This window comes from Scyliorhinus torazame, chromosome 1, assembly GCF_047496885.1.
Source record: "Scyliorhinus torazame isolate Kashiwa2021f chromosome 1, sScyTor2.1, whole genome shotgun sequence".
Lineage (NCBI taxonomy): Eukaryota > Metazoa > Chordata > Chondrichthyes > Carcharhiniformes > Scyliorhinidae > Scyliorhinus > Scyliorhinus torazame.
The window spans coordinates 388,091,703-388,112,534 of NC_092707.1; the positions used below are offsets into that span (position 1 = coordinate 388,091,703).

Below are 20,832 nucleotides of genomic sequence, written 5' to 3' on the forward strand. Positions count from 1 at the left end.
TCTGTTTACCCGAACAGGCGCCGGAATGTGACGACTAGGGGATTTTCACAGTAATTTCATTGCAGTGTTAATGTAAGCCTACTTGGAACAATAATAAAGATTATTATTATTATTTGATGGCGACGAGGGGAAGTTGTCCCTTCACGTCTCAGCCAATATTTACAATATTTACCACTCACGCATCGCAGATTATCTGTCTTATAATCTAGTTGCTGTGGCTGTTTGCAAAATTTCTGCCATCTTTCCTGCCCGATATCAGTGACTACACCTCCAGTTACTTCATTGTCTGTGGACTACTTTGAGACATCCTGAGCTTTGAAACTCCGCACGTGAATTAGAGTCTTTTCTTTCCAAATTAATCTCAGTTTAAAATGTAAATTTTCCTACAGTTTTGTTTTGTTTGTTGACTTGCAGTTGATTCCACATGCTGTTACTTTATCACCTTACAGTATCTGCTTTTTAAACAGGTTAACCCAGCCGTTCATTTAGCGTTCCTGAATGAAATTAAAATGAAATGAAAATCGCTTATTGTCACAAGTTGGCTTCAAATGAAGTTACTGTGAAAAGCCCCGAGTCGCCACATTCCGGCGCCTGTTCGGGGAGGCTGGTACGGGAATTGAACCATGCTGCTGGCCTGCCTTGGTCTGCTTTCAAAGCCAGCAATTTAGCCCTGTGCTAAACCAGCCCCGAATGTGCTGTCTGCTAGAACGGCAAAGTGCCAAGTTTTACTTTTAGATCTTCACCTTGTTGTCTTTCTTTCCTTTTCAAATAATTCTACAAGGCATGTGTCAAACGTGTTTCATGACATGAGTTCTTCAACGAACACATGGAGCGATATGTGTTGATAACTGAATCCAACCCTTACCTTATTGTTGAATAAATTGGACATTCTTTTTTCTGCTGCTACTTGGGTGAATTCCCTCATCTTTTCCTCTGTTTGATGAGTTCCTTGGTTCCATCTGAGCAACAATCTCCCAGCCATTGACGTCCATGTTACATTCCTTGAGTAAATTCTCAGGGTCTCTTTGAAGCGCTTCCATTGGCCTCCTCTTGTTTGGGAGCATTCCTTGAGCTGGGCAAAGATTTGTTTTGGCAGTCGGGACTCTGACGTCCTAAGCACATGGCCGCCCAGCAGAGTTGGTTTTGGATGATCAAGATCTCGATACTGGTGTTCCTGGATATTTGTTGGATCTTCACGTTGATGTTAGCCTTAGAGGGGAGGGGTCTCCCCAGCTCGTGGAAATGTTCCATGCTTGATGGGGTTTCTCTGAAGGGACCTACTTGGAGGAACCTCCTGATTGAAGGGACACAATTCTTTGAGGACACCGATGGCAAGAGGAGGCCCGGAAAAGGAGCCCGAGAAAGGAATACCAGCGAACTAGAGTCCAAGGACTGATCCCACCTCTTGGAAACTGGCTGGAAGGACAGGCATGCTAACATCAGTGTCCTTGAAGGGGCCAGGAACACCAGTACCGAGGCCATGATCGTCCGAAACCAACTCCGCTGGGCCGACCATGTGCTTAGGATGTCAGAGTCCCGACTGCCAAAGCAAATCTTCTTTGCCGAGCAAGAGAACATAGAACATAGCGCAGTACAAGCCCTTCGGCCCACGATGTTGTGCTGACCATTTATCCTAACCTAAGATCAACCTAACCTACACCCCTTCAATTTACTGCCGTCTATGTGCCTGCCCAAGAGCCACTTAAATGTCCCTAATGGCTCTGACTCCACTACCTCCGTTGGCAGTGCATTCCATGCGCCCACCACTCTCTGTGTAAAGAACCTACCTCTGACATCTCCCCTATACCTTCTTCCAATCACCTTAAAGTTATATCCCCTCGTGACAGCCATTTCCACCCTGGGAAAAAGTCTCTGGCTATCCACTCTATCCATGCCTCTCCTTGAACACCTCTATCTACTCACCTCTCTTCCTTCTTTGCTCCAGTGAGAAAAGCCCTAGCTCCCTCAACCTTTCTTCATAAGACATGCCCTCCAGTCCAGGCAGCATCCTGGTAAATTTCCTCTGCACCCTCTCCAAAGCATCCACATCCTTCCCATAATGAGGCGACCAGAACTGGACACAATATTCCAAGTGTGGTCTAACCAGGGTTTTAGAAAGCTGCAGCAAAACCTCGCGGCTCTTAAACTCAATCCCCCTGTTAATGAAAGCCAACACACCATGCGCCTTCTTAACAACCCTATCAACCGGGGTGGCAACTTTGAGGGATGTACGTGGACCCCAAGATCCCTCTGTTCCTCCACACTTCCAAGAATCCTGCCTTTAACCCTGTATTCAGCATTCAAATTCGACCTTCCAAAATGAATCACTTCAGATTTATTTAGGTTGAACTCCATCTGCCACTTCTCAGCCCAGCTCTGCATCCTGTCAATGTCCTGTTGTAACCTGCAACAGCCCTTGACACTATCTACAACTCCACCAACCTTCGTGTCATCGGCAAAGTTACTAACCCACACTTCCACTTCCTCATCCAAGTCATTTAGAAAAACCACAAAGAGCAGAGGTCCCAGAACAGATCCCTGCGGGACACACTGGTCACCGACCTCCAGGCGAAATACTTTCCATCCACTACCAGTCACTATCTTCTTTCAGCCAGCCAATTCTGTATCCAGACAGCCAAATTTCCCTGCATCCCAAGCCCCCTAACTTTCTGAATAAGCCTACCATGGGGAGCCTTATCAAATGTCTTACTGAAATGCATATACACCATATCCACTCCCCGACCTTCATCAATGTGTCTCGTCACATCCCCAAGAATTCAATGAGGCTTGTGAGGCATGACCTGCCCCTCACAAAGCCATGCTGATTATCTTTAATCAAACTATGTTTTTCGAAATAATCATAAATCCTATCTCTCAGAATCCTTTCCAATATTTTGCTCACCACAGATGTAAGACTGACTGGTCTGTAATTCCCAGGGATTTCCCTATTCCCTTTCCTGAACAGGGGAATAACATTCGCCTCCCTCCAATCATCCGGTACTACTCCAGTGGAGAGTGAGGATGCAAAAATCATCGCTAACGGCGCAGCAATCTCCCCCTCGCTTTCCATAGTAACCTTGGGTATATCCCATCAGGCTCAGGGGACTTATTTATCCTAATGGTTTTCAAAATTTCCAGCACATCCTCCTTCTTAATATCAACCTGTTCGAGTCTATTAACCTGGTTCACGCTGTTCTCCTGAGCAACGAGGTCCCTCTCTCTAGTGAATACTGAAGCAAAATATTCATTTAGGGCCACCCCCATCTCCTCAGACTCTAGGCACAAGTTCCCTCCACTAACCCTGATAGGCCCTATTCTCACTCTGATCATCCTCTTATTTCTCACATAAGTGTAGAACGCCTTGGGGTTTTCCCTAATCCTTCCTGCCAGGGCTTTTTCATGCCCCTTTCTAACTCTGCTAAGTCCATTTTTGAGTTCCTTCCTGGCTACCTTGTAACCCTCTAGAGCCATGACAGATCCTTGCTTCCTCAACCTTATGTAAGCTTCCTTCTTCCTCTTGACTAGATGTTCCACTTCTCTTTTCATCCAAGGCTCCTTCACCTTACCATACCTTCCGCGTCTCAGTGGGATAAAACCATCCAGCACTCGCAGCAAGTGCTCCGAAAACAACCCCCACATTACTGTTGTGCATTTCCCCAAGAACAACTGTTCCCACTTTATGCTTCTCAGCTCCTGTCTAACAGCAGTATAATTTCCCCTCACCCCATTAAATACCTTCCCATACTGTCTGTTCCTATCCCTCTCCATGACAATGGTAAAGGTCAAGGAGTTGTGGTCACTGTCACCAAAATGCTCTCCCATCGAGACATCTGACACCTGGCCTGGTTCGTTGCCAAGTACCAAATCCAATATGGCCTCCCCCCTCGTCAGCCTATCTACATATTGAGTCAGGAAACTTCCTGTACACACCTGACAAAATCTGCTCCATCCAAACCATTTGCACTAAGGAGGTTCCAGCCAATATTTGGGAAGTTGAAGTCACCCATGAGAACAACTCTGTTACTTCTGCTCTTTCCAAGATCTGCCGCACAATCTGTCCTCCAACTCTCTGCTGCTATTGAGGGGTCTGTAGAAAACTCCCAATAAAGTGACTGCTCCTTTCTTGTTTCTGACTTCCACCCATACTGACTCAGTAGACAAACCCTCCTCAACTACCTCCTTTTCTGCAGCTGTGATGCACTCCCTAATTAACAGTGTGACTCCCCCTCCTCTTTTACCTCCCTCCCTATTCTTCTGAAAACATCTCAACCCCGGAACATCTAGCAACCATTCCTGCCCCTGTGAAATCCATGTCTCCGTAATGGCCACAACATCGTAGTTCCAAGTACTGATCCATGTTCTAAGTTCATCTCCCTTATTCCTTGCATTGAAACAGACACACTTTGATCCATTCCACTGAGTGCAACTTTGCCCTATCAACTGTCTATCCTTCCTCACAGACTCGCTGCATACTATTTCTGCCGTTCAACAGTTGCCTTATCCTCTGATCCATAGCTCTGGTTCCCATCCCCCTGCCAAACTAGTTTAAACCCTCCTGAAGAGCTCTAGCAAATCTCTCACTCAGGATATTGGTGCCCCTCCAGTTTAGATGCAATCCATCCTTCATGTACAGGTCCCACCTTCCCCAGAAGGTATCCCAATGATCCACATATCTGAAGCCTTCCCTCCTACACCAGCCCTGTAGCCACGTGTTCAGCTGCACTCGCTCTCTGTTCTTTGCTTCACTTGCACGTGGCACAGGTAGCAATCCGGAGATTACCACTCTGCTCGTCCTGCTCTTTAGCTTCCAACCTAACTCCCTAATATCACTTTTTAGATCCTCGTCTCTTTTCTTAGCTATGTCATTGATGCCTATGTGCACCACGACTTCTGGTTACTCCACGGTCCCCTTAAGAATCCTGTAGACTCGATCTGAGACATCCCTGACCCTGGCACCCGGGAAGCAACATACCTTCCGGGAATCTCGTTTGCGACTACAGAATCTCCTATCCGTTCCCCTAATCATTGAGTCTCCTATCACTATGGCTTTTTTATTCTACCCCCTTCCCTTCTGAGCCACATAGGCAGGCTCAGTGCCAGAGATATCGCTGCTAGGGCCTTCCCCCGGTAGGTCACCCCCCCCCCCCCCAACCCCCAACAGCATCCAAAACGGTATACTTGTTTTGAAGGGGAATGGCCATGGGGATCCCTGCAATGTCTGCCCGTTCGTTTTCCTTCCCCTGACTGTAACCCAGCCACTCTTGTCCTGCACCTTGGGAGTGGCTACCTCCCTGTAACTCCCCTCTATGACCCCCACTGACGCCCAGATGATCTGAAGTTCACCCAGCTTCCGCTCCAGTTCCCTAACGCGGTCTCTGAGGAGTTGGAGTTGGGTGCACTTCCAGCAGGTATAGTCAGTGGGGACACCAGTGGTGTCCCCCACCACCCACATCCTACAGGGCAACTGCCCTAGCCTCCATCACCCTGATCTGAATTCCCAAAAAGAGTGAACCCTCTAAAATTGGTGATGCTGCTAAATGATACAAAGAAAGCTTGCTGCCCCCCCAAAAAAAACCTCTTATCTTACAGAATGTAGCTGCCCTATGAACCAACCGGAACTCTGCTCCCAGTCAGCTGCACTCTCTTTAAACTCCCAGCTCCCTTCACTCTCTTTGAGGAAATGTAGGAAATGAAATGAAAGGAGCGCCTTATTCCCTCCTCACCGAACTCCCTCAGTCACCAAACTCTCATTTATAGCACTCAAATGCACCCAAATTCAGCACTCCGTGCAAAAACGTCAGCACTGTCAGATGGCTCACCTTTATACTGTCTCACTCTAGCCTCTGAAAACTGGCTTAATCTAATTAACTAATGAACAAGCTGCAAGCAGAGCCTGAGTGAATTCTGTTTAAAGCTGGTTTAAAATTCACCTTCTTCGAATCCAAACAGCAACTTTTAAGTTAATTTACTAAATAGAAGAAAGACTAAACTTTAGATAAAAATGAACCCTTAAAATCTCTCAGTCACCAAACTCTCACTGTAGCACTCAAACGCACCCAAATTCAGCAATCTAGTTCAAACAAAGTCAGCAACAAGGAAGGACAAAGGAAGTGCTTCAAAGACACCCTGAAGGCTTACCTCAAGAAATGTAACATAGATGTCAATGCCCGGGAGACCCTGGCTCAGAAGAGATCTACTTGGAGGAACCTCCTGATTGAAGGGACAGGACACAATTCTTTGAAGACACCCGACAGCAAGAGGTGGCCCGGAAAATAATAATAATAATCTTTATTGTCACAAGTAGCCTTACATTAACACTGCAATGAAGTTACTGTGAAAAGTCTCTATCGCCACATTCCAGCACTTTTTCAGGTACACAGAGGGAGAATTCAGAACGTGCAAATTACCTAACAGCGTGTCTTTCGGGACTTCTGGGAGGAAACCGGAGCGCCCGGAGGGAACCTGCGCAGACACAGGGGGAACGTACAGACTCCATACATACAGTGACCCAGCGGGGAATCGAAACTGCCACCCTGGAACTGTGAAGCAACAGTGCTAACCACTGTGCTGCCATGCTGTCAACATAGTTGACTGGAATTACAATAATAATAATTGCTTATTGTCACAGGTAGGCTTCAATTAAGTTACTGTGAAAAGTCCCTAGTCGCCACATTCCGGCGCCTGTTCAGGGAGGCCGGTACGGGAATTGAACCTGCGCTGCTGGCCTTATTCTGCATCACAAGCCAGCTGTTTAGCCCGCTGTGCTAAACCAGACCCTAATCAGAGAATCTCGAAGGTGCAGAAGGCCATTTGGTCTATCGAGTCTGCAATGACCCCTGGAAAGAGCACCCCACCCAGGCCCACAAGGAATACCAATGACCTAGAGTTCAATGACCGATCCCATCTCCCAGAAACCTCGCAAGTGTGCGGTCAAAGATACGGCTCTAGGATCGGGCTCAGCAGCCACACAAGGACCAACAGAACCCCTGACCAACACCACTGGGTTTCTTAGGTGGACTATCAATCGACAGAATGTGCTGGATTCTCCGATTTGGAGACTAAGTCCTGCCGCCGGCGTATCACCGGTGGCCTTTTACGACTGGAAAATCAGGACAAAACGGCCACCGATCCTCTGTCTAGCGGGGGGATAGCAGGCATGCAGCGTAGAGCCCCCGGCTCTAGCTGCCAATACAGCCAGAGAATTGCCGGGTCTGTGACCGCGCAGGCGCACGGTGGCGGCCGGGCCGTTCAACATGGCGCCGGCTGCGCCTGGACCCAGCCTCCCAAATAGTGTCCCTCTTTGGCCAGGCTCACCATCCCCCACCAGTGCCCCAAGCTCCTGCCCAACTCCCTTCTGCCCGCGGATCGGTTCTCCCCCGAATGTGTCGGCGTTGGATTCAGTCGTCAGCCGCCACGCCGAGTTCCCAACAAAAAATGGCATGAGAGATACACGCCGTCGGGAACCCGACTAGTCAGCGGTGGAGCATCGGGGGACGGCCTCGGGTAACGTCCTGAGGCCGTCCGTACGATGTGCGACGTGCTGCTAGAGTATGCCGTTTTGGAGGGGGCGGAGTATGGCAAAAGTGGCACCGCCCCCGATTTCCAACACGGATTCTCCAGCCGATCGCGGAACGCGATTCTGGTGTCAGAGACCAGAGAATCACGCCCATCGTCTTTTGTCAAAAATACTCAAGTTCTGTACTACCAAATGCCTGTTTGTTGTTTCAAGTAAGAAAACGGTTTACTGGTTGTTTGAACCCATAACCAGCAGCACAAAAGGAGGCCCTTCAGCCCCGTGTGTCTGTGCTAGCTCTCACTCCGCAAGAGCAACTTTGAGAGTCCCACTTCCCCCACCCTGGCCCTCTAAATTATCTACTTGATTATTGACTGTTCTTTCTCCTTTCCCTTCCAATAATTTTAGCCAACTCTGTAAGAGGATGAAGTCTCTCCTGCCTGGGGAAGTTCTCACTTTTCTGTTAAGATACTGACTGTGTCTACTCTCTGATCCAGAATGTGGTGAACCACTGTAATAGGAGATGTAAGGTAGGACCTGCACTACAGGTTCGCCAGTAGCTCCTGCCAGCTGGCTCTGCCCAGGGAGAACTGTATAAATATGCATGACCTCCCGTGCCCTGCTATTTCGCCAGCTGCAGCAGGAGGCCTCGCATCTGACTGTAATAAAGCCACAGTTGTACCCAACTTTAGTCTTTGTGCAATTGATCATGCATCACAGATTTACTGCATTTCAGAAGCTATTTCATCCAATTATCCTCATCTTAAATCTGTTTGTCTTTTTCATCTCTCTAGAAACTAGCTTGGCCAGATCACAAACGTGAGTGCAAGTGTTTGAGAAGTATCTACCCTAATGTCCCAACTGATATGACCAGGCTCGTGGCAAGGATAATCTTCAAATTGGTAAGTTGGTATATGCATCAAGAAAGATTGGCTTAATTTGGTATTTTAATGGAGCTTTGTAAAGGAATTCAAACGTTTCTCCAAAGCAGGAGAATTCATCTTACACGCACAAGTGAGCCATTTGCAGGCCACCTCCAATTAACCTTTGACTGCCGCTGCTCCCATGTCCTTCTTGGGCCTTCATTTCGAGGCCTCCATTGGTTACGACTTAATGATGAGCAAAAGCTATGTTTTAGTGTGATTCCCCTCACCTTTTTTTGCACGCACGGAAGGAGGGCAAGGGAATGCTCCAACGAAACACATTTTTTCCAGCTTCTCTATAAAAGTCGGAAGTATTGCTTCTGTAATTGTGTTTTCGTTTTACTTCTCTGGTGTCCCCTTGGCAACCGTCCACAGAGACTTGATTGAAACCAGGAGAAAATATAAAATCATGACAATGCCAATATAGGATTCATGCAGGGAGTAATGCTGGAATGCCATGAAGATAAACCTCTTGTGGTATTAATTTCAATAATAACATGCTTGTAAATAATAGGGTGTGTAAATTGAAGGAAATTACGCTTAAGACTATGAAATGTTTTGATGAAATCACACTTGTGTATTGTGTGCACTCCTGGTTAAACACTCCAGGGAAAATGTTCAAGGCCTGGATACAAGACCTTTGGAGCGAGAAGGATGGCCCGGATCTTCCCTTCTCCGGGTTGTCGGAGACCCGATGTACTCCCCAAGATGCGGAGGTCTCGATGCGCTGACTTTGTGAGGACTGCCCCGGAAGTTTGAATTTCCAATAGGCGATTCCCTTACTCCCCAGACCTTCTGTAAAAGTCTCAGACTCTGAGTTAGAGTCAGAGAGTTTGGACGGTTCCAATTTACTTACCTGGATAGTTATCCACAAAATATTAGACTGAAAAATCTTAGTGTAACCCCTCGACAAAGTATACAAGTGACACCCCCAACTCTGGTGTGAAGTTTGTGCCAATGTATCGAAGAGTTACATGTTTGGTATCTCAGCTGGTGACATTGTCATCTCTGAGTCACCAACATCTGGATTGAATTCCCACCCTCAGACTTGTGCAGGTAAAATCTCAGCTGACACCTCAGCCCCGAGGGAGTGCTGTGTTGTCAGAGGTGCTGACTTTTGGATGTGACATCAAGCTGAGGCCCTATCTGTCTACTTGGGTGGATGTAAAAGAATTTGTGGCACTATTTTGAAGAAGAGCAGGGCTGCTGGTCAGTATTTATCCCTCAATCAACATCAGAAAAACAGATTGTTTGGTTGTTATCAGATTGCTGTTTGTGGAATCTTGCTGTGCTGCTGAATTGGCTGCCGCTTTTCCTACGTTACAACAGTAACTATGCTTCTGGAAGTGCTTCATTGTCTATAAAGTGCTCTCAGCTGTCTGGTCGCTATATAAATGGGCGGCACGGTAGCACAGTGGGTAGCACTGTTGCTTCACAGCTCCGGAGTCCCAGGTGTGATTCCCGGCTTGGGTCATTGTCTGTGCGGGGTCTGCACGTTCTCCCTGTGTCTGCGTGGGTTTCCTCCGGGTGCTCCCACAGTCCAAAGATGTGCAGGTTAGGTGGATTGGCCATGCTAAATTGCCCTTGCTAAATTGCCCTTGGTGTCCAAAAAATGTTAGATGCGGTTACGGGGATAGGGTGGGGGTCTGTGCTTGGGTAGGGTGCTCTTTCCAAGGGCCCGTGCAGACTCGATGGGCCGAATGGCCTCCTTCTGCACTATAAATTCTATCAAAAATGCAAGTCTTTCTTTACTTAATTTCTCACTCTGGTACACCCGCAAATACTCACCCAGAGTCACAGTTCTACTCGCACGCACTTTCACTTTTTCTTCACACACAGCATCCAAACCTGCAGAAAAACCCTTCACCATGTACCTGGTGATCTCCAAAGCATTGAAGCACTGGCACCAATACATGCCGGTTAAAACACTGGTACTATGGCCCCGTCACTGCCTCACTGGCTGGTTTCCTGTGGGTAGCTGTTCATGTGAGTGTTGAGGCGACTGCCAATTGTTGCTGCCTTTTAATATTAGTGATGGGCTGTAACAGCGGGAACAGGAATTTGGAGCAAGTGCACGAACCATTGGCACAATATGATGTCATGGGCCAGGGTTTAGAAAACTCCAAAGTATATCATGGAGTTCACCTGACCTACAACTGTTTATTAATTTTGGTTACGAGGAACTTTTCGGGTGTTATTCAACAGACCTTAAACACTTTTGAACAAAACAAAGTTTATTCTACGAATTCAGTTAACATTTTATTAACACACACAGTAAGCATTTTCATCAACTACAAACATAAATCCCCCACACATCTACTGTTCTCTGTCTCTCTCTCTCTTGCTCTCTCTCTCGCTCTCTCTCTCTCTCTCTCTCTCTCTCACTATGTGATATATATATCACAACCCTTAATAACTTCGCTTTCAACTGTTTCAATTTGATAACAACATCCACTAAACCAGGAAAACCCTTTTAACAAAAAAGCAGGTTTGAATTCTTTCCAGAAAACAGTTATTGCTTTTAAATTATCAAGTGATCTGGACACCTGTTAACATGCAGAGAGAGAGAGACAAAAGAAACCTTTTTTGTCTGAATCCAGCTTCCAACAGCCAGCTCCCAGCTCAAAACAAAAGTAAAACCCAGAGCCACAGCCCAGCTCCACCCACACAATGACATCACTGAAGCCATGTGATAATAAAACATTTCTTAAAGGGACACTCCCATGACAATCATCAGGCGGCAATTTTTAATCTTGAAGGAACAAATTTTGCTGCTTGCTCTCCCATGCATCAATTACTGACGGCATCCATTGCATGCCCCTAAACAACGTTTGGTACTTACAGTAATTAGAAAAGGCCAATTGTGCGTAGGTTCTCTTGATTCTTCAATACAATCAGTGCACGTTTGTGAATACAAAATAATACTGAATATATCCTGAATGTTCTTTTGTAGGCTGTTAATTGTATCTGCTTAGCAGTTCATTGATCAGAATGATCTAATATAATAACAACCTCTGCAAATACAAATGTGTTTTTATTTCAAATCTGTGCAGCAAGCCAAGTCCAGCAGAAAAGATAATTAGTGCCAGAGGAAGGTTAATGTTCTTTAAGGACAATCCAACCTTAATTATAATAGTGATGAGCTAGAAGCATGCCAACTATTTAAAACACCCCTAGCCAGCATGGGAAAGATAACCGGACTCCTTGGGAAGTTTGGTGCCTTCTCGGGTGACAAACCCAACCTGGGAAAGAGCAAAATCCTCCCGATGAACCCCTGAGAGGGAGGAGTGGAGCTGGAAGAACTACTGTTTAAAGCGACTCAAACGAAGTACAGGTGGCCCACACCTGGATGAGCCTCCACGAATGGAATCTCTCCAGCCTGATGGAGGAGGTGAAGAGGAACCTGCAAAGATGGGACTCACTCCCTCTTTCGCTAGCAGAATGAACTTGCCATTTCAAACATCAGTCAAGTGAACCTTCTCTGAACTGTTTCAACCACATTTATGTCCTTTCTCCTTTAAGGAGACCAAAGCTGTACACACCACTCCAGATCCCTTCTTTTATATTCCATTTCCCTTTCAATAAACACTAACATTCCATTTACCTTCCTAATCACTTCATGTACCTGCAGATTATCATTTTGTGATTCCTGTGCCAGGACGCCCTGACCCCTCTGTACCTGATAGTTCTGCAATCTCCCACTATTTAAATAATGTGCTGCTTTTCTATTCTTTCTGCCAAAGTGGACAAGTTCACATTTTCCGATGCGACCGAAGCATTTGTTTGCTAGGATCAGGATATTTAGTATTTTGTGATAATCTGGGGAAAATGGGTCTGTCTTCCATCCATCCCACACTGAAACTTTGTCGGTTTGGCCCATTGATAACGGTGCTTGTTTCTGAGTCAAAGTTTGGTGGATTCGAGCCCCACCCCAGGCTGACGCCCGAGCGCAGCGCCGAGGAAGTGCAGCATTTTTGCAGATTCCCTCTTCCAGTAAATTGAGGCCACGTCCATCTGCTCAGGTGGGTGCAAAAGGTCCGTAAGTGGCATTCGACAAGGATCGTGGAATTCCTGGAATGGCTGCACAGGTCAAACCACGGAACACTTGACATCTTAATGTTGATTCACAAATACAAAAGGGGCATCATTACTGTGATACACTCCGTAACTCCCCAGTGAATGTGTCACATAGATTGTCCTGGAAGAGACTGCAATTCAACAGTTTCACTGCAGCACTGTGGTATTGTGTAAAACATTTCTGAGTGAATCCAAGATTATTTTGCATGGCAATGCTGAAGCTTGATGGCTTTTAAAAATATTCCTTCATGGGATCTGCGTGTCGCTGGCAAGGCCAGCATTTATTACCCATCCCTAATTGCCCGTGAGGAGGTTGCGAGCCGTCGTCTTGAGCCGCTGCAGTCCCCGTGGTGTAGGTACACCCTACATTGCTTTTCTTTTTGTAGAAGTTTTATCTCCCTCCAGATAGATTAGGCCAAATTTTGGAAAACACAGCTAGTGGGAAAGTAACACTTTTGGGGAGTGTATTGTTTGGTCCAGTACATCGTTAGGTAACGTGCCAAGGAAGAAATAAAATATTTACATTTATATAGCACCTTTCACAACTACAGCATGTCCCAAAACACTTTGTTGTGATTTTTAAAAAAGGCAACTAATTTGTGCACAGCGATCTCTCACAAACTGCAGTGTGATAAATCATTAAAAGATTATCCCAGAAGGAGGCCATTAGATGATACAATCCCAGTTGATGTTGTAACTGGATGGGAAGATCCCAGGCGACTTTAACTTTTTTCTTAGAAAACTTGGAGGAACCAAGTCACAGGACCACTTATTAGTTTTAACAACAAGAAAAAACATTTATTAAACGTGATGAAATTGGATTATAATACAATGCTCCTTTATTCCCCTTTAACTTAACAATTACACATAAATTTTAGGATTAACACAGGTTACCATAGAGTGATATTTGTTTACAGCATGGAAACAGGCCCTTCGGCCCAGCTTGTCCATGCCGCCCAGTTTCTATCACTAAGCTAGTCCCACTTGCCCGCATTTGACCCATATACCTCGATACCCATACCCGTGTAACTGGCTAACTGCTTTTTAAAATACAAAATCGTACCCGCCTCTACCACTGCCTCTGGCAGCCCGTACCAGATGCTCCCCACCTTCTGTGTGAAAAGAGTTCCCCTCTGGTCTCTTTTGTATCTCTCCCCTCTCACCTTAAACCTATGCCCTCTAGTTCTAGACTCCTCTACCTTTGGGAAAAGTTGTTGACTATCTACCTTATCTATGTTCCTCATTATTTTATAAACCTCTGTACACTTCAGGGAAAAAAGTCCCAGCCTATCCAGCATCTCCTTGCAACTTAGACCATCAGGTCCTGGTAGCATCCTCATAAACCTCATCTGCACTCTTTCTAGTTTACCAATATCCTTCCTATAATAGGGTGACCAGAACTGTACACAGTATTCCATGTGTGGTCTGACCAAAGTCTTGTACAACTTCAACAAGACGTCTCAACTCCTGTATTCATAATTCTGACCAATAAAACCTAGCATGCTGAATGCCTTCATCACCACCCTGTCCACCTGCGACTCCACCTTCAAGGAGCTATGAACCTTTACCCCTAGCTCTCTTTGTTCTGTAACTCTCCCCAAATCTCTACCATTAACTGAGTAGGCCCTGCCCTGATTTGATCTACCAAAATACATCACCTCACATTTATCCAAATTAAACTCCATCTACCACTCATCAGCCCACTGGCCCAATTGGTCAAGATCCTGTTGCAATCTTATATAACCTTCTTCACTATCCACTATGCCGCCAATCTTGGTGTCATCTTCAAACTTACTAACCATACCTACTACATTCTCATCCAAATCATTAACATATATAACAAATAACAGTGGACCCAGCACCGATCCCTGAGGCACACCACTGGTCACAGGCCTCCAGTTTGAAAAACCACCCTCCACAACCACCTGGGCTTTGGTCGCCAAGTCAATTTTGTATCTAATTGGCTACCTCACCCTGAATTCCGTGAGATTTAACCTTTTGCAACAACTTACCATGTGGTACCTTGTCAAAGGCCTTGCTAAAGTCCATGTAGACAACGTTGACTGCACTGCCCTCCTCTTCCTTCTTGGTTACCCCTTCAAAAAACTCAATCATATTCGTGAAACATGACTTTCCCCTTACAAAGCCATGCTGACTTTCACTAATTAGCCCTTGCCTACCTAAATTTCTGTAGATACTGTCCCTCAGAATATCGTCTAACATTTTACCCACTGCAGAAGTAAGGCTCACCAGTCTGTAGTTCCCAGGCTTATCCCTACAGCCCTTAAACAAGGAAACAACATTTACTCCCCTCCAATCTTCAGGCACCTCTCCTGTGGCTGTCGATGAGTCAAATACCTCAGCTATGTGGCCAGCAATTTCCTCCCTAGCCTCCCACAACATCTTGGAATACATTCCATCAGGTCCTGGGGATTTATCTATCTTGATGCGCTTTAATATTTCCAGCACTTCCTTCTCTGTAATATGTACACTCCTCAAGACATCACTTTTTATTTCCCTCCACATTTGTGCCTTTCTCAACAGTAAATACTGACAAGAAATATTCATTTAGGACCTCTCCCATCCCTTATGGATCTAGCACATAATAATAATTGCTTATTGTCACAAGTAGGCTTCAATGAAGTTACTGTGAAAAGCCCCCAGATGACTTTGTTTATCCTTAAGAGGCCTTACGCTTTCCCTATCCCAAGTCACCCTTTTACCCTCTGTAAAAGCTCTTAGGATTTTTCTTTGCCTTATCTGCCAAGACAATCTCATGTCCCTTTTTTGCCCTCTTGATTTCTCTCTTAACTCTACTCCGACAAGCCCTATCCTCTTCAAGGGATCCACTTGATCCCAGCTGCCTATGCAGGTCATATGCCTCCTTCTTCCATGGTCTCAATATCCTGTGTCATCCAGGGTTCCCTCCTTCTCCCAGCCTATCCCTCCACTCTAAGAGGAATGTGCTCACCCTGAACCCTAGTTAACACCAACTCCCACTTACCAGCTGTCCCCTTGTCTGTAAACAGGCGCCCCCAATCAACTTTTGAAAGTTCCCGCCTAATATCCTTGAAGTTGGCCTTGCCCCAATTTAGAATTTTAACTTTTGGGTCAGAACTATCATTCTCCATAGCTATCTTAAAACTAATGGAATTATGGTCACTGGTCCCAAAGTGATCCCTCACTAACACCTCCGTCACCTGCCCTTCCTTATTCCCCAAGAGGAGGTCACGTTTTACCCTCTCTCTAGTCGGGCCATCCACATAATGAGCAAGGAATTCTTCCTGAATACACTCAACAAATTTCTCTCCATCCAAACCCCTAGTGCTATGGCTGTTCCAGTTAATGTTGGGAAAGTTAAAATCCCCTTCTATTGCCACCCTATTTTTCCGGCAGCTATTTGTAATCTCCTTACATATTTGCTTCTCGATTTCCCGCTGACTATTTGGGGGCCTATAGTGCAGTCCTATCAATGTGATCTCACGCTTCTTATTTTTCAGTACATCTTACTCTACAATGCCCACATTAACACACAAAGTCACTTTTAAGCACACAAGATGACTGTGGTAAGACGCACTCCTTTCTGAACCACAGTGAATGTCTGTGGATTTCTCCTCGAAACACCCCTCCCAGATGATTCTTATACCGTGAACCACCTTGTCTCACTGAACTCCAGCTTCCACATGAGTGATTTCAAATTCCACTTTCAAAAGTCACACTTTCAAATCTTCTTTTACATTATGTTTTCCCTCCGCTGCTTCTATCAAGGTTTCACTTTCAGGTTTTATACCTCTCCTGCAGGTTTCCTTTGTCTTAAAGGCTTTTATACAAACTCTGATGTCCAGCCACTGATTTCCACAATTATTTCAAATAATGTCCCCCATCTGTAGTAATTTCTCACAAACTTAGCACTAATGCAGATATATTTCTGGCCTCTCAGGATCCAATGTATTTTCAACACACTCTGACTTTACTGAACAGCAATTTATTCTGGTTCCCAGTTTTCTCTGATCCATTAACTCCAGACTTCTTGGAAGCTTCTCTTCATTTCTCCAATTTCCTCAACTAGCTGGACTTTAGGTTTCCGGCATCTGTTTTCTTAACCGTTGCTCCATAGGGGCTTTTCACAGTAACTTCATTGAAGCCTACTTGTGACAATAAGCGATTATTATTATTATAGTATGGCTTTTCTTCTATCAAGGCTGAGGGAGATGTTCCCTCTTTAGCCTCCTAAAACCTACTGCTTCCAGCAGAGCTGCGCGAGCTGCCTTCTCCCTCACTACCTATCGCCAACCACAATTAAATTAGCTAAGCTAAAACTTAAAAGCTTTTCCTCCTTACAAGGCCCCAGTTGCTAAGCAACCCCTGATAGTTCTATTCTTTTTCATGCTATAGCCACCTCTAAGCACAATAGAATCACCGTTGGAATTTATTCAGTTCACAAATCTGGAATGTAAAGTTGGTCTCCCTACCAGCGTCCATGAAAGCATCACCGATTGTCGTAGAAACCCATCTGGTTCACTAATGTCCTTCAGGAAAGGAAATCTGCCGCCCTTACCCAGTCTGGCCTACATGTGAGTCCAGACCCACAGCAATGTGGTTTATTCTTAATTGCCCCTGAAGCGGCCTAGCGAGCCACTCAATTCAAGGCAATTAGGGACGGGCAACAAATGCTGGCAACACCCACACCCTATGAAAGAATTTTTAAAAATCCATTGACTAAAAAGCAGATGGAATGCTCCTGCATGTCTTCAAAATAGCAAAATGGAATATTTTATGTCCACCCTGAGGTGCACCTGTTTAAAATTTCAATCCAAAGTTGCAGGGAGAATGAGCAAGGGTACAGTGTTCCTCCCCATGTTTGAGGTGCTTACTGATGACCACTGGCCCCAACATGAGCATGGAGGGCCGAATAGTTTCCTTCATCCCCAATTTTCTAAAGGCGTCCCAGGAGGTGCCTGTACATCTGCCCTACAGGATGCAGATGGCAAGTCTGCAGGAGAAAGGGGAGAACAGGGCCGACGAGTGTGATGATGTGGTGTGGTGGCGGGTGGGGGGATTTTCTAAAATTAGGATGTTATAATTATCTATGTTTCTTCTGCAGCTCACCGCGTCACCCTGCTCATCAGAAGAGTTGTACTCTGTGTCCGACCTTCAGTCCAGTAAGTACTTCTGTCCTTTAAAAGAAGCTGCGTCTGCTGTGTTCGATTGGCTGCAGGTTACCACGTCGACAGGGGATGAGGGACAGGGTGGGACTCTTGTTGGATTTTCACTAAAAAGATTTGAGTTTGGTAGATTATCATAGATTATCATAGAATTTACAGTGCCGAAGGAGGCCATTCGGCCCATCGAGTTTGCACCGGCTCTTGGAAAGAGCACCCTACCCAAGGTCAACACCTCCACCCTATCCCCATAACCCAGTAACCCCACCCAACACTAAGGGCAATTTTGGACACTAAGGGCAATTTATCATGGCCAATCCACCTAACCTGCACATCCTTGGACTGTGGGAGGAAACCGGAGCACCCGGAGGAAACCCACGCAGACACGGGGAGGATGTGCAGACTCCACACAGACATTGACCCAAGCCGGAATCGAACCTGAGACCCTGGAGCTGTGAAGCAGTTGTGCTATCAACAATGCTACCGTGCTGCTACCATAGTATTGGGTTAGGGATGGGGCTACAGAGAACTACTGAGCCCTCTGTTCCTTTTTCTCCTATCCTCGATCAGTATGGCTTTTGAAAAGAAAGACGTGTGTTTCTTAACCCCTGAGTATACGGTCAGTTTGAGTAACCAGCAGCAAACATTTGTGGGTTTAAATAAAGCGGATTATTTATGTGCTTTCACCCTGGTAATCCAACACCACATCACTCACTCCCCAACTCTTTTTCACCATCAGCCCCAAAGTATAGTTATGGAGAATAATGCACGTTTACAAGTTAGAAACTAAAGAATAGTTTGTAATTCACATGATTGGCTCATCTTGGAAAATGCACGTTGCCGATCTGATAAAGAAGACGCTTTCACTCCTGAAGTGTAGTCCAGATGAACTCAATAAACAAAGTTGCATACCTGAGTGGTTGCAGGATTCTCTCAAAGAGATGGACTTGCTGCGCAGGTCACAAAATTAGTTACTTGTCGTCTTGCTGCGAGGACATTGTTTTGCTGGATTCAAAAGGAACAGGCGTTGAGACCTTCCGATGTTACACTGTCTAGTTCTTAAAGAATAGGTGTTGTGGTCCTTTCTTCTGCCGCTCTCTGCAGAGAGCACTCAAAGATTAAAAAGGGAGAGCAGCGTAGCTGCCTTGCATATGGAATCCCACAGTTCCCTTTTCCAAACCTGGTGTTGGACTTTAGTTGATGAGTTACCAGCTACGCTGTTGTCTGCGGACTTTCACCCAATGGAATTGACACAATCGCTGTATTGGTTTCAGAATGACCCATTTAAGTCGGGAATATCTTTTTGATGGTCTCACGAGATGGGTAGTGACATTTATCGCTTGGAATGTGCCCTTTTGTCCTTTCGAGACAACATGGCAGTTCTGAAGCCATGAGCAAGTCAGCTGACCATCGGTGGCCATTTTGTTGTCCATTTTTAAAAGAATAAGTCAGTTCCAGAAAAATCCACAGAGAGCACAGTTCATATTTTAAAAGTTCCGAACAGGGAATGCTCCTACTGGGCCTGACAGTGAAAATACCCCTGCGACTTTTCAGATCATGTTTAGGACTGTGGTTTTCCTTATAAGTGTACATTAATTACATGTACAGTGCTGTGCGCTCATTGAAACACTAACAATGCGTCAAACCAGCAGTCTGCAAGCCACCACCTCTCAGGCACGCTAAAATGGACAGGACAGTTGAAATTAGACGGTTCTGTGTCGGCAGGCCCTGCAGCAGTTTAACTGTGATAATGTTGCCTGTTGTGACAATCGCACAGTACTTGCTGGCTGAGCCCTGGTCATTTATGCTTTGATTCAATTTCCGATGCCGTGGCAGTCACTGTTGGGGTGGCTACGGCTGTTAAACTGAGCCCGTGTGCTCCCAAATAGTTCTGCAGCTTGTTCATCAATGCATTGTTAATGGGGCTGGTTAATAGATGGGTGAGAGGGAGGCTGCGCTGCAACTAGAGTCACCCCATTGTCCATGGAGGAGGGGCAAACGATTCAGAGAAATGCTCATAAAAGCATGGCTGATGACCCACGCTGAAAGCTTAATTCGTGATCTAAATGCTTGGGACACATTGGATGGATGGGAGTGAGCTATCTGGAAGTTGACAGGCTCAGAAGCAGTCAAGCGAGCCACCTGTAAGGGAAGTGAACCCAGAGCCAGTTGTGAAATCCCGTGCCATTTGGGTGCAATGTTTTAAACATCTGGTTGTGGAAGACCTCTGGGGAGATGACGTGAGATAATGGAAGCGTCACTGGATATTCACTTGTGGGTGTTGTGGATTTGGTAAGATGAACCGGGGGGGGGGGGAGGGATTACCATCTCACCCTCCCCTCCCCAGCCCTCCACTATGATAGAATGGTTCCATTAGCTACTGCTAATTCAGGAGGCTAAACTTGGTGAAATTGGTTTCCAATGTACCTGTTCATGTTTCAATTTCACTCTGTTATCAGCGAGTTTCTGACCTGAAAGCTCAGATCGTTCTTGCCTGTTCCTTCCAGGGGAATCGTGACAACCACCATGTTGCCATTTCGAGGAGCAGGAACAAGTTGAAATCCCCATCTTGGTGTTTGAATTAGATTTATCTTGTGTTCTTTGATCCTGTCAGCAAACATATTAGTCGAAATCCCCCTTTTACAGGCGGTTGAAATATCAAACTAGAGTGATGGCTTCTGATCTGAATTAAACCCTAATATATTTCGCAAGAACAACTTGCATTTATATAACATGTTAGAAAGGTGCCCCAAGAGTCCATTCTAGCGTCTGATACTGAGCCACTTATGGAGATATTCAGGGATTTTCGTAACGCCGCGAAACACCTGGTTACACAATGCCACACATGTTAAATAATGGACCTCAGCGGGGAACGCGTGGACAAGGTCGCTATTAGCCCCGTTTTCTACATCGAGGGGCTCCGCTCGCCAGAACTCCTCAGTATAGCACGAGATCGGGGTGCCATTTTTAAATGTGACCACCGACTCCCCCCAATGCACTATGGGAGGGTCCCTGTCGCCCCACCCCCCCAACACCCACGTAAAGCACACCCGGCCCGATCGGCAACAGCCAAAACCGCCATATTCGCAGTACCAGCCCGGCAGTGCTCTTACCAGCTGGCAATGCCACCTGGGCACCTTAGCAGTGCCAGTGTGCC

At 45.9% G+C, this 20,832-nt stretch overlaps 1 protein-coding gene across 4 annotated transcripts in view; it reads left to right on the forward strand.

Annotated features, from left to right (window-relative positions):
- smyd3 (SET and MYND domain containing 3) overlaps window positions 1-20,832 on the forward strand; it is a 1,068,428-nt gene that overhangs the window by 296,528 nt on the left and 751,068 nt on the right. For all 4 annotated transcript variants that reach the window (XR_011948475.1, XM_072512909.1, XM_072512917.1 and 1 more), the window contains 2 exons: window positions 8,308-8,415; window positions 17,618-17,675. Coding sequence is in view for 3 of the 4 variants with exons in the window: in XM_072512909.1 (XP_072369010.1) it covers window positions 8,308-8,415; window positions 17,618-17,675 (166 nt within the window). In the remaining variant the exon portion in view is untranslated. The remainder of the gene's footprint in view (window positions 1-8,307; window positions 8,416-17,617; window positions 17,676-20,832) is intronic.